Source organism: Hypanus sabinus, unplaced genomic scaffold (genome assembly GCF_030144855.1).
Source record: "Hypanus sabinus isolate sHypSab1 unplaced genomic scaffold, sHypSab1.hap1 scaffold_47, whole genome shotgun sequence".
NCBI lineage: Eukaryota > Metazoa > Chordata > Chondrichthyes > Myliobatiformes > Dasyatidae > Hypanus > Hypanus sabinus.
The window spans coordinates 1,630,656-1,644,072 of NW_026781341.1; the positions used below are offsets into that span (position 1 = coordinate 1,630,656).

Consider the following 13,417-nt stretch of genomic DNA (forward strand, 5'->3'; position numbering starts at 1 on the left):
AGGAAACCACAGCACAGAAACAGGGTCTCCAGCCCGTCAGGTCAGTGAGGAATTATTTAAATTGCCTACTGCCATCGACCTCACCCGGACCGTGGCCATCCATATCCCTCTCATCCATGTACCTCTCCAAACATCTCTTAAAGATTGGCATCGGAATCTCAATTACCATTTGTGTTGGCAGCTCTGTCTACACTCTGACCACCCTCAGGCAGAAGAATTTCCCCCTCATGTTTCCCTTAAACATGTCACATTTCACACTTCACCCATGATCGTCAGTTGTATTCTCGCCCGATATCAGTGGAGAAAACCCGCTTGTATTTACACTCTCTATACGCCTCATAATGTTGTATACCTCTATCAAATCTCCCCTCAGTCTTCTACCCGCCCGGGAATAAACTGCTAACACGTGTAATCTTTCCTTTTAATTAAAAACATTCAGTCCGTCCCAGCATTAGCCGTGTAATTTTTTCTGCATTATTTTAATCATATTTTAATCTTTCTTGCACACACTATTCCAAATTAGGCCCCAATAAAGCCTTAAACAGCAGCAAAATATCGTCCCAACTCCTGTACTCAGTACTTTGGTCTATGACGGCCAATGTCCGAAAAGTTTCTTTTACGACCTTGTGTAACAGTGCCGCAACTTTCGTTGAATTATGGACCTGCATTCCCAGATTCGTTTGCTCTGTCGTACTCCTCAGTGCCCTATTTCTCATTGAGTCAGACCCACCCTGGCTGGTCCGCCCAAAGAGCAACGTCTAACATTTGTCTGATCTAAATCCCATCTGCCATTTTTCAGGCCATTTGTCCATTGGTCCAGATCCCGCCTCATGCTCCGGGAGTATTCCTCGCTGTCAACTACATCCGTAATGTTGGTGTCATCGGCAAATTTGCTGATCCAGTTAACGACATTATTATCGAGATCGTGGATATAGATTACAAGTAACAACGGACACAGCAACGATTCCTGCGGATCTCCTCTCTCCATTAGCCTCCAATCAGAGAGACAACCATCCATTACCACACTCTAGTTTCCCCAACATAGCCAATGGCTAATCCAATTTACTACTTCATCGTGAAAGCCAAGCGACTGAACCGTCCCGACCATCCTTCCGTGTAAATCTTGCAAATTCCTTGCTGAAGTCCCTGCAGACGCATCCACTGCCTTGCTGTCAACACCATTCCTGGTTACTACGTCCTAAAGCTCTGTGAGATTGGTTAGACATGACCTACTACGCACTGGCCCATACTGACTATCGTTAATGTTCCTGTTTGTCCAGATACTTCCCTTCATACCCCATGACCAGCATAGTCTCAACACCGAGGACAATTCATCATTACATAATACTTGGCAAGTCCCTTCCAAGCAAAGCTATCGCGATCATCCAGCGGTCGGTACTAATATATATATGGTCTATTGTTTTTTTTTTATTCTCCTGCACTTTATTATCCAACGCATTGAGAGTAGTCTGGAAAAGCAAGGTGTAATTAATTAATAATTAATTTAAATAATTTTAAATAATTAATCGACTTACTTAACTATAGCAAGATACGGTACTCTCGATCAAACAAAACACTACTTAACAGTATCCACGTAATCTCGTAATATAAAACCAGATAAACCAAACAGATTAGCAGAGTTTATGCATATGTAAGCGTGTAAATATAAAACCTCAAACATCTTCAGCTTAGGTGGTAAATGATACAGTCTTACGATGGTATAGGAATGACGTCAGTTCATTTCGCGATATTAAGAGTAGAATTGAGGAGAGAGAGAGAGAGAGGTGATTTGTTTTCCAAGTAAGCTGATGTCGTTGATCGTTCAGTTGCATTCCGAAGTCCTGTTAAAGTTTTGTGATCACACAAAAGAGTACCGCCTTCACGCAGTAAAGTTATCAAAGGTTAAACGCACCGATAACATTCCACCGGCCACCCCTTTCCGACACTGCGATCAAAACCCACCCTTTCCTGGGCACTGAACGTTCATCCAGTGTCTATTTCCTCTGTATTTCTGTTCGTGTCTTCCGTGTGTCTGTGAGAAAAGTGTGAAAAGCAGGCTGACCTTGAATATATCCCAAACATGCTGAACGCCAGCTGCCCATTATATAGCCCCGCCCTTACGTAACCATGGCGACTCACGAGCTGCTCCGTGCTCTCTCTCTCTCTCTCTCTCTCTCTCTCTCTCTCTCTCTCTGAATCGATGTACACCAACTCTCTCTCTTTTTAAAGGCACAGTCCATATTGAATACACCTCAGCATCTCGTCACAGCTTTTACAGACAGCGAGGGGTGTCAGCACACTTCTCCACTGATGTGGAAATGCAATTTACTTGTAGTACCAAACTGGCATTTCTGTCTGTAACAAAATGAAACCCGTCTTGTGTCGGAGTGTTTTGCTAATAATGTTCGTGCAACATTATGCTGAGTGATCCTGAGTACCTGACTGCAGACCGCAGTCCCTACACTATGATGGCAGAATATGGCATTAAAGGCAAAACTTTTGGCAGTGCGGAGGATCAGAGGGATCTGGTTCCGAGTCCACAGAACACACAAAGCTGCTACACAGGTTGACTCTGTGGTTAAGTTGGCATATAGTGCATTAGCCTTCACCAATTGTGGGATTGAGTATAAGAGCTGAGTGGCAATGTTGCATCTATATAGGACCCTGGTCCGATCCCACTTGGAGTACTGTGCTCAGTTATAGTTGCCTCACTACAGGAAGGACATGGAAACCATAGAAAGGGTGCAGAGGAGATTTACAAGGATGTTGTCTGAATTGGGGAGCATGCCTTATGAGAATAGGTTGAGTGAACTCGGCCTTTTCTCGGAGCGATGGTGGATGAGAGGTCGCCTGACAGAGGCCTTGATAGTGTGGACAGTCAGAGACTTCCCCAGGGCTGAAATGGCTAGAATGAGAGGGCATAGTTTAAGGTGCTTGGAAGTAAGTACAGAGGATATGTCAGGGGTAAGTTTTTTTTTACACAGAGAGAGGTGAGTGCGTGGAATGAGCTGCCGGCGGCGGTGCTGGAGGCGGAAAAGATACGGTTTTTTAAGAGTCTCCTGGATGGTCACATGCTTTGAAAAAGAGGGCTGTGGGTAAAGCCTAGGTAGTTCTAAGGTAGGGACATGTTCGGCACAGCTCTGAGGGCCGAGAGGCCCATATTGTGCTGTAGGTTTTCTATGTTTCTACTCAGAAGACGGCCACTGGGTTTGCCCCACCTTCCTTTAATTTGCTCTTACTAATCAATCCCAAATGCCGATTGGCCGCTAGTTGATTGGTCACCGATTGCTCTATTGCCACTCGGACAGTGAGCCTTATTGAAGTTCCCTCCTCTCCAGATTTCCGATGTCCAGGTTGGCCACTAGTGAAAGCTACCGGACTTACCTCTCAGTGATGACCGTGTCAACACAAGCAACATGACACTGGCAACCGAGTACATTGTCTTAGACATGACACCTGCCAAATCTAATGCCACTCCCCTTCGCACTACATATGGACTGCCGTCTATGTATGCATATTGATCTGTTGTCCCCACATGTTCATTGATCTCTTTCCCTCTCTGCAATGTAAATACTCCAGTTCAAGCCATCTCCTGCGTGTGTGCTTTTATTTGATATGTAGTTACACAGACACAATGCAAGCTGACATTTGAGTACAGAAGTGATGACCATAAGTTTCTCCATTCCTCCAACCCTGAGACAATTTCAGATCTAGATTCTTTGTTGTTCTCACAGTTCCAGTCCAAGAAATACATTTGTCTCTTTCACATTTTGCAAGTGTCATGTAAGAAACGGCAAGAAGAAAATACACAGAAATAACTGTTACTAAAAATTTTATTGGTGGCTTATTATACAAATGCCCCAAGTGAACATGCTGTACCTATGTGCACGCAATGCAACAAGGACTGCTCACTTGGAATAACTTTACAATTGACTTAAATTGTGGTGCTCCTGGCAATATTGTAATGTCATTATGGGTGCATTAATAATTAGGCTGAGTGATGACACCTAACAGCTTTTCAAATATTTGTAGAATGTAGAAAGGCACCAACTCTATGAATTAATGTATACTCCTATAGAATTTAGGAATTAAACCTCTTACATTGCATAAACAACTGATTAACACATGTGCACAAACTGCATTACATTCCAACAGTTGCTACATCCTCTCATGACTCATGTGGTCCTCTCCGTGGATGCAGACTTCTGGGGAGAACGAACACATTTCAGATTAGCATCATGCACCGCATCCCACATCAGTAGCAGTTCGAAAGGCCGAAAACGGTGCACTAGCAGCAACTCACGGTAATAGCAAGGATTGAAGGATTCATCTTGGGTTGAAGGAACCCTGACTCCAGCTGTCCTAAATCCGCTATGGGAGTGTGGGGCTAGTCCAGCCTTGGCCAGACACATCCCCAAAAATACATCATCAATGGGGTATAGTTCAAGGTCTTGGGCTATGTGGAAAATGATGTGAGCTGTATACACAGACATAAGTATGCCCGCTCCACCAATGTATGGTGGGTACGACTTAATGGTGGTCACTATTTCTGGCACATAATACTTGCTCGACATCTGGCGTTTGGGTCCAAACCCATAAATGAGACGGCCCACAAACAGGTGTTGGTGAACCTTCATGTCTAGCAAGTAATCAACCATGTTATCGGTATTGGCAAATACATCATCATCTCCATTGAAGATGAATTTAGCACTGGGGCAAAATTCACTGACCCACTGCAGCAACTTGTATTGTTTGAGGGTGAGGTTGAAAAAGGTATCCAAGAAATCCCATTGTAGGATATCTCTGTGTTCTCTGTTTTCCATGGCTAACAGCTGATTCAATTTCCTACTTTCTTTTTGGTCAGGAGAGACACCAGAAATAAAGACTCTCTTAATTAGGACCCCATTGAATTCGCGTTCTCTGCCCCAGGTCTTCCTTATCATTTCCCGCCGATCCTGGTTTAAAGGGTGAGATTTGATGACCAGGAGCAGGAAGACATTCTGAGATTCTTCTCGACCACCACATTTGTCTGGAACATTTTGAATCATGTCAAATTCTCGACAGTGTTTATACATCAAGAAGTTTTTTATGTGCTCTTTCTCTTGATGAAATGAGGACAGGTGCAGCAATGTCCTGTTCGCGTGGCACTTTGGCTTGAGCACTGATTCAGTTGCATCACCGGTAACAACCTTGGGCAGGTCATTGCGATGAACAGTTTCTGCAACATCAATCTCTCGACGTTGGTCATTATCCCAGAACACGAATAACAATCGCAGAGTAATAACAACACCCAGCACTACTTTCTCATAGAATCGCCAATGTCCGCTCATCTTTCACCTGAAGTAGAGAAAAATATGGATTAATTCAAAGTACTTTACATTTACATGATGCTTTAGAAGAATGGGAAGTTTAAACTATAATGAGGTTCACTAATGCTTTGTAATATTGACCCCAAAATGGTGGTGAGGTAAGGAATAGGCAGAGCCCTACACGCTGCTGAAAGTTTAATTGACCTGAAGCATTCCATCCCAGCAGAAAAACAAATCTACCTATCGGATACCATCTCTGTCATTAAAATGAAAATCGCATAGTTTATTTCTGGGCCTTAAAGGTATATGATTCCAAAGGGTTTATTGCACCTCGCTTCACAGCTCTCGTCACTCCTCTCAGGGCTTAAACTGAGCTGGGCAAGACATAGAGCAATATAAAACAATGCAGGGATTTTGGCCCATGATGTTGCACCGAACTTTTAATCTGCTCAAAGATCAATTGATCCTTACTCTCTCAAATAGCTGTCCATTTCTTTCATCCATGTGTCTATCTAAAAGCCTCTTAAATCTCACTGATTCATCTGCCCTTTTCACTACCCAGGCTGCGCATTCCATACAACCACCATTTTCTTTTTGTTAAAAAAAAATACTTCTGACAAACCCCTATACATTTCTCTAATCACCTTAACATTATGCCCCCTCATATTAGTCATTTCCACCCTGGGAAAATGTTGTTGCCTCTCCATTCTATCTATGCCTCTTACCAGCTTATACGCCTCTATCAAATCACCTCTCCCCAATTCCCCACCCCCACCTTTATTCTGAAGAGTAAGTTCCCAGCTCGCTCACCATTCAGATTGAGTTCACAGGTTACTGATACTATGGAAGATGATGTATTATTGACCATTGATTAGTAACTGAATATAAGGCAGTGCAGGGAAGGTAACGTGTTAGCATAGCTACTGCAAACATCTGATTTTCATTGTATTTTAACTCACAGCAGAATAGGGCAGATAGTTAGCATGATCCACAATGTGTATGTGTAAACCCTTGGATGCCAGGAGCCCTGAAAAGACACCAGTGACTGATAGCAGAACGATGTGTACAAGTAAAAGTATTTGCACTGGGATGCAACTTGTGTCACTTTAGAATTAAGGAATACTAGAGTAATGCAGGCTAAACAGGCCATTCGGCTCAAATGGTCCATACCAACCACAGCATCCTCCCTGCTAGTCGCACATGTCTAGTTTGGTCCATAACTCTCCAAGCCTCTCCCTTCCATGTACATGTCCAAATGCCGGTTAAATGATGCAGTTGAACCCACTTCAACCACTTCCTCTGGTAACTTCTTCCGGGTACTCACTGTCCTTAGTGTACAGAGGTTGTTCCCAAGGTCTCTTTTCAATTATTCCCCTCCTCTCCTCTCTCTGTGACTTTTCATTTCATGCTCTCCAACTCTCCAATAATGACGATCTACCTTATCAATACCCCCTTATGATTTTAAACTTCTGAGGTCACCTCTCATTCTCCAAGGAATAAAGGTCCAGCATGGCCAGCCTCACTGTAACCCAGACCCTCTAGTCCAGAAAGCATCCTCGTAAATTTCTTCTGCACCCTCTCCAACTTGACAGCGTCCTTCCTATAACAGGGTAAGCAAAATTGTAGATAATATTCCAAAAGTGGTCTCACAACAAATTATATTACTGCAAATAATCACCCGCTCCTACACTCTGCACCATAGCTGATAAAGGCAAGCATGCTAAACGCGTTTTTTTTCTCACAATCCTGCCTTTTAGTGAACTATGCACGTGTCAGTGCCTTGCCATTCACTGTACAAGTCCTACTTCATCTGAATGTCCATCACCTCACATATAACCATATAACAATTACAGCACGGAAACAGGCCATCTCAGCCCTTCTAGTCCGTGTCGAATGCATACTCTCACGTAGTCCCACCGATCGGCTCTTAGCCCATAACCCCCCATTCCTTTCCTGTCCATGTTCCTGTCCAATTTTTTTTTTAAATGACAATATCGAACCTGCCTCTGCCACTTCTACTGCCACCTTGTTCCACACAGCTACTACTCTCCGAGTAAAGAAGTTCCCCGGCGTGTTAAACCTAAACTTTTACCCCCAAACTCTCAACTCATGTTCTCTTGTTTGAATCTCCACTACTCTCAATGGGAAAAAAGCCTATCCACGTCAACTCTATCTACCCCCCTCATAATTTTATATACCTCTATCAAGTCCTCATTCAACCTTGTAAGCTCCAAAGAGTAAAGATCTAACTTGTTCAACCTTTCTCTGTAACTTTGGTGCTGAAACCCAGGTAACATTCTAGTAAATCTTCTTTGTACTCTATTTTGTTGACTGCTTTCCTATAATTCGGTGACCAGAACTGTACACAATACTCTATATTTGGACTCAGCAAAGCCTTGTACAATTTTAGCATTACAGCCCAACTCCTATACTCAATGCTGTGATTTATAAAGGCCAGCATACCAAAAGCTTTCTTCACCACCCGATCCACGAGATTCCACCTTCAGGGAACTGTGCACCATTATTCCTAGATCACCCTGTTCTACTGCATTCCTCAATGCCCTACCATTTAACATGATTGTCCTATTTTGAATAGTCCTAACAAAATGCAGCACCTCACACTTATCAGTCTTAAACTCCATTTGCCATCTTTCAGTCTACTCTTCTAACTGGCCTAAATCTCTCTGTCAGCTTTGAAAACCGACGTCATTATCCACAACGCCACCTATCTTAGTATCATCAGCATACTTACTAATCCAATTTACCACCCCATCATCCAGGTCATTTATGTATATGACAAACAACACTGGACCCAGTACATATCCCTGCCGCACACCACTAGTCACCGGCCTCCAACCTGACAAAGAGTTATCCACCACTACTTTCTGGCATCTCCCATCCAGCCACTGTTGAATCCATTTTACTACTTCAATATTAATACTTAAAGATTGAACCTTCCTAACTAACCATCCGTGTAGAACCTTGTCAAAGACCTTAGTGAACTCCATATAGACAACCTCCACTGCTTTACCCTCATCAACTTTCCTCGTAACCTCTTCAAAAATTCAATAAGATCTGCGGACGTCGCGTGCTGCCATAGGATCAAGACGTTGGGAATCCAGCTCCCTCGTAAAAAGTAATGAAATAAGGTTTAAATGAAGAAGAGTTAACAAATATCTACTAGAAACTATTTATAAATAATTCAGTATTATCTTCTGATATGGCTCCAAAACCGAAACAGAAGAAAGCTACTACTTCGAAGACTGCGCAAATCGGCGTGGGAAAAGGCCTAACCGTATCGGCGAAGCCTCGGACTCAAGTTGGATCTCCTCCAAGCGAAGTGCATGGCACTTCTGTTGATGCGGGACAGGAATTTGCAGCAACGTCGGCGGTCTCTAAATGAAACGGCAAGAACAATGCATGCGCGAAGAAACAAGTATGCATGAACAGATATCAGCAAAAGTAACAAAACTACAAATCCCAACTACGGCTAGAAGCGAACCTGGAAGTATATCGGAAGTGGAGTCAGACTCTGTGGGAGATTCAGAGGAAGAAGAAGAGGAAAAGATAATGGAGATTAAAGGAGTCATAAAAGATATCCTGATATATATTATAAATGAATTAAAAGCTATAAGAAGGATGAAGAACACACTCGATAATGTGGTGGAAAAACAAAAGAAGATGGATAATAAAGTTGAAGAAAAGGAAGTAAAAGTGGAAGAAAATACTGAAAGAATAGATAAGATACAAGACAATAATCTATCCTGGACAATAAAAAGAAAACGGATGTTGGAAAAAATAGATGCGCTTGAAAACTCAAGTGCACGAAATAATATCAAAATTGTTGGTCTTATGGAGGGTACAGCGGAAGAAAATCCAATAAAATTCTTTCAAGAATGGATTCCGAAAATTTTGGAAATGAAAGAAGGAAGCCAAGTAATTGAAATTGAAAGAGCACAAAGAGCTTTAAGACCAAGACCTCAGCAAGATCAAAATCCGAGATCAATTTTGATAAAATGCTTAAGGGAGCAAGGTAAAGAAGTGATCTTGAAGGCAGCTACTCAAGGTGCTAAAAAGTGAAATGGGCCATTGATAATAGAAGATAAAAGTTTTTTTTTATCCGGACATAAGTTACGATCTTCTGAAGAGGCGGAAGGAATTTAATCCAGTGCAAAAATATTTCTGGGAAAAGGGCTATAAATTTTTATTGAGCTACCCAGCAAAATTGATAATTTTTCTGGATAACAAAGAAAGAAGATTTTTCGTTGACTACCGGAAAGCAGAGAAACTTGTATAAGAATTACCTGATGTCCACGAAGAGGAGTAAAGAATTATAGAAATGAAGTGGACTAATGAAGAAGAATGAAACAAGGTTGGACTTGACAGACATTTATAAGGGAAAAAATAGTTGAGTATGAATTGGGAGCAGAGACATTAATTATTTTCTTTTGTTTCTTCACTAATATATTTTCTTTTTTTTTTTGCGAGGGAGTTGGAGGAGCTCCTGATCGATGGCTGCGAGTTTCACTTGTACAATCATGGCGATTGCCATGACCCGTAAGTGGGGGGGGGGAAGTAATGTTGTGTTCTTTTTATTCGCAACATTAGTGAGGGAGTATTTTGGGTTTTTTTCCTTATATATAAGTTACCTTTCTTCTATTAGTCTTCTTTTTTTGCCTGGTTGGTTGGGGAGAGACTCATAGCAACATGGAGAATTTCAAAGAGTTCCCAATGTATTATGAATGATTAATTTACTTATTTTTTTTAAGTTTTAATGTTAATGCACTTAATGGACCTGTGAAAAGAAAAAGAGTTTTAACATATATTAAGAAAATTAAAGTAGGTATAGCTTTTTTACAAGAAACACATTTATCAGAAACAGAACATAAGAAATTAAAGAGAGATTGGGTTGCAAATGTCATTGCAGCTTCATTTAATTCAAAATCAAGAGGAGTTGCAATTTTGGTTAATAAATCTTTACCAATTAAAATATAAAATGTAGTAATTGATTCTGTGGGGAGATATGTGATTATACATTGTCAATTTATTTCAGAATTATGGACTTGTATGAACATTTATGCACCCAATGAAAATGATGTAAAATTCATACAAGAAGTTTTGTTTTGAACTTGGCTGATGCACATGATAAAATATTAATAGGTGGAGCTTTTAATTTTTGTTTAGATCCAGTTTTGGATAGGTCAACTAAAGTTGCTACAAAATCAAAAGTAATAAAACTAACTTTATTATAAATGAAAGATTTAAACCTGATTGATATATGGAGAAAAAATAATCCAAGAGAAAGAGATTATTCATTTTATTCAAATAGACATAAAACTTACTAAAGGGTTGATTTTTTTATTATCAAAAAATATTCAAGATAGAGTGAAAAGTGTGGAATATAAAGCAATAATTCCCCTTGATAATAATGATAATGATGGATAAGGAGAAATCGATCTCTTGATGGAGATTTAATTCAATTTTATTAAAACGTCAAGACTTTTGTTATTTTATGAAAAAACAGATTCAAATTTTTTTAATACACATTTACATTCAGTTCAGGATAAAATTGTATTATGGGAAGCGATGAAAGCATATTTAAGGTGTCAGATTATAAGTTATACATCTAAAATTAAGAAGGAATATTTGGCAGAAATAGATCAATTAGAAAAAGATATCATAAAGTTAGAAAAAGAATCTCAAAGATATATGACTGAAGAAAAACGAAGACAATTTTAAATAAAAAAAACTACAATATAATACACCAGACATATCGTACAGAAAAAGTAATTATCAGAACTAAACAGAAATATTATGAATTAGGTGAAAGATCTCATAAGATTCTTGCTTGGCAGTTGAAAACAGAACAGGCTTCTAAAACAATAAATGCAATTAGAACAAGTGTGTATAAGGTCACTTACAAATTAATGAAACTAAAAAGAAATTATACTGAACTATATCAATCAGAATCACAAAATACGATTACTGAGATAGATACATTTTTATCATAAATAACCCTTCCAAAATTAAATTTGGAAGAACAGAAAGGATTAGATATGCCCTTTACATTAAAAGAGGTTGAAGAAGCTTTAGGATCACTTCAGAGTAATAAATCCCCAGGAGAAGATGGTTTTCCTCCTGAATTTCATAAGGTTTAAAGATTGATTAATTCCTCCTTTTATGGAAGAAATATATCAAGTGCAAAGAATGCAGTTTTAACAGCGATTATAACTGTTCTGCCAAAAAAAGATAGAGATCCTTTAAACCCAACATCATATAGGCCTACTTCTTTGTTGAATACAGATTATAAAATAATAGCAACATTTTATCTAAAGGAATATCTAAATATTTACCAAAATTAATACATATGGATAAACAGGTTTTATTAAAAACAGACAATCAATGGATAATATAAGCCAGTTACTTAGTATAATTCATTTGGCACAAAAAAGAGAGAAAATGAGTGTGGCAGTTGCTTTGGATGTAGAAAAAGCATTTAATAGATTGGAATGGGATTTTTTATTTAAGGTATTGGAAAAATATGAGTTAGGAAAATCTTTTATACAATGCATTTAAACCAGAAATACTAATCCTCAAGCTAAAGTAGTTACAAATGGTCAGATTTCAACACCATTTTGCTTAACGAGGTCAACTAGGCTGCCCATTATCACCTGCTTTATTTGGATTGGCAATAGTACCATTAGCTGAATTAATTAGAACAGATTCAGACATTGGGGGCTTCAGAGTTAATCAAGAAGAATATAAGATTAATTTATTTGCTAATGATGTTTTGATTTATTTAACAAACCCATTGCAATCTTTGCAAAGATTATCTTTTAGATTGGAAGAATATGGGTATCAGGGTATAAAGTAAATTGGGATAAAAGTGAAATTTTACCCCTTACCAAAGGAAATTATAATCAATGTCGATTAGTAACTCAATTTCGATGGTAATAAATGGGGTAAAATATATAGGTATTAGAGTTGATAATGATGTAAAAAAATTATACGAACAAAATTATTTGCCATTATTAAAAAAATAAAAGAGGATCTTGATAAATGGATTATGTTACCAATAACATTAATAGGTAGAGTTAATGCTGTAAAAAAGAATATATTTCCTAGATTGCAATATTTATTCCAAACTTTACCAATACAATTACCTCAGAAGTTTTTCAAGAACTGAATAGATATGTAAGGAAATTTCTTTGGAAAGGAAAGAAGTCAAGAATATCGTTGGAAAAATTGACATGTATATTTGATTTAGGAGGGTTACAAATTGCAAATTTTAAGAATTATTGTTATGCAAATCAACTTAGATTTATTGCGTCTTTTTTGATGAAGAAAAGCCAGCATGGATTAGAATAGAATTAGATAAGCTAGGAGAAAACATACCAGATGATTTTATATATAAATGGGAATCCAAATGGATAAGGGAAAAAAATCTCCTATATTAAGACACTTGATTGATTTATGGAATGGTAAATATGGACGATGAGATAAAGAAATCTTTATTAGCAAAAAGAACTTTAATTCAAAATAGGCTTATTCCTTTTACAATGGATAATAAACTTTTATATAATTCGTTCCAAAATGGGATTAAATATATAGGTGAGTGTTTTGAATGAGGTATATTGATGTCGGTTGATCAATTAAAAAATAAATATAAAATATCAAAGAACACTCTTTTCTGTTATTTTCAATTAAAGGATTATTTACGAGAAAAGCTGGTCAAACAATGTTCATGCCAAAACCTAGTGAAATAGAAATATTAATTCAAAAAGTAAAAATTAAAGAAATACATCTTGTATGAACAATTTGATTCAAAAACAGATAATTAAATCAGGAATTCATAAATCAAGACAAAAATGGGAATCTGATTTGAATGTTAAAATTGATGGAAAAAGCTGGTCAAGATTATGTTCTGATAGTATGATAAATACAATAAATGTTCGACTTAGATTAATACAATATAATTTTACATCAATGATATATAACACCACAGAAAATAAATAGATTAAATTCAAATATGTCTGACCAATGTTTTCGCTGTAATCAAGAAATTGGTACTTTTTTACATACTACTTGGTCTTGTTTTAAGATTCAAC

The 13,417-nt window shown here is 38.4% G+C and overlaps 2 protein-coding genes across 4 annotated transcripts in view; both read right to left on the minus strand.

Moving 5' to 3' along the window:
* The window catches only part of LOC132389087 (zinc finger protein 239-like), a 274,720-nt gene that overhangs the window by 199,773 nt on the left and 61,530 nt on the right, over positions 1–13,417 (minus strand). The window lies entirely within an intron of this gene.
* LOC132389075 (N-acetyllactosaminide beta-1,3-N-acetylglucosaminyltransferase 3-like) lies at positions 4,176–5,330 on the minus strand. Its single transcript, XM_059961489.1, has one exon. It carries the CDS (start codon positions 5,328–5,330, stop codon positions 4,176–4,178), a length of 1,155 nt encoding a protein of 384 aa, XP_059817472.1.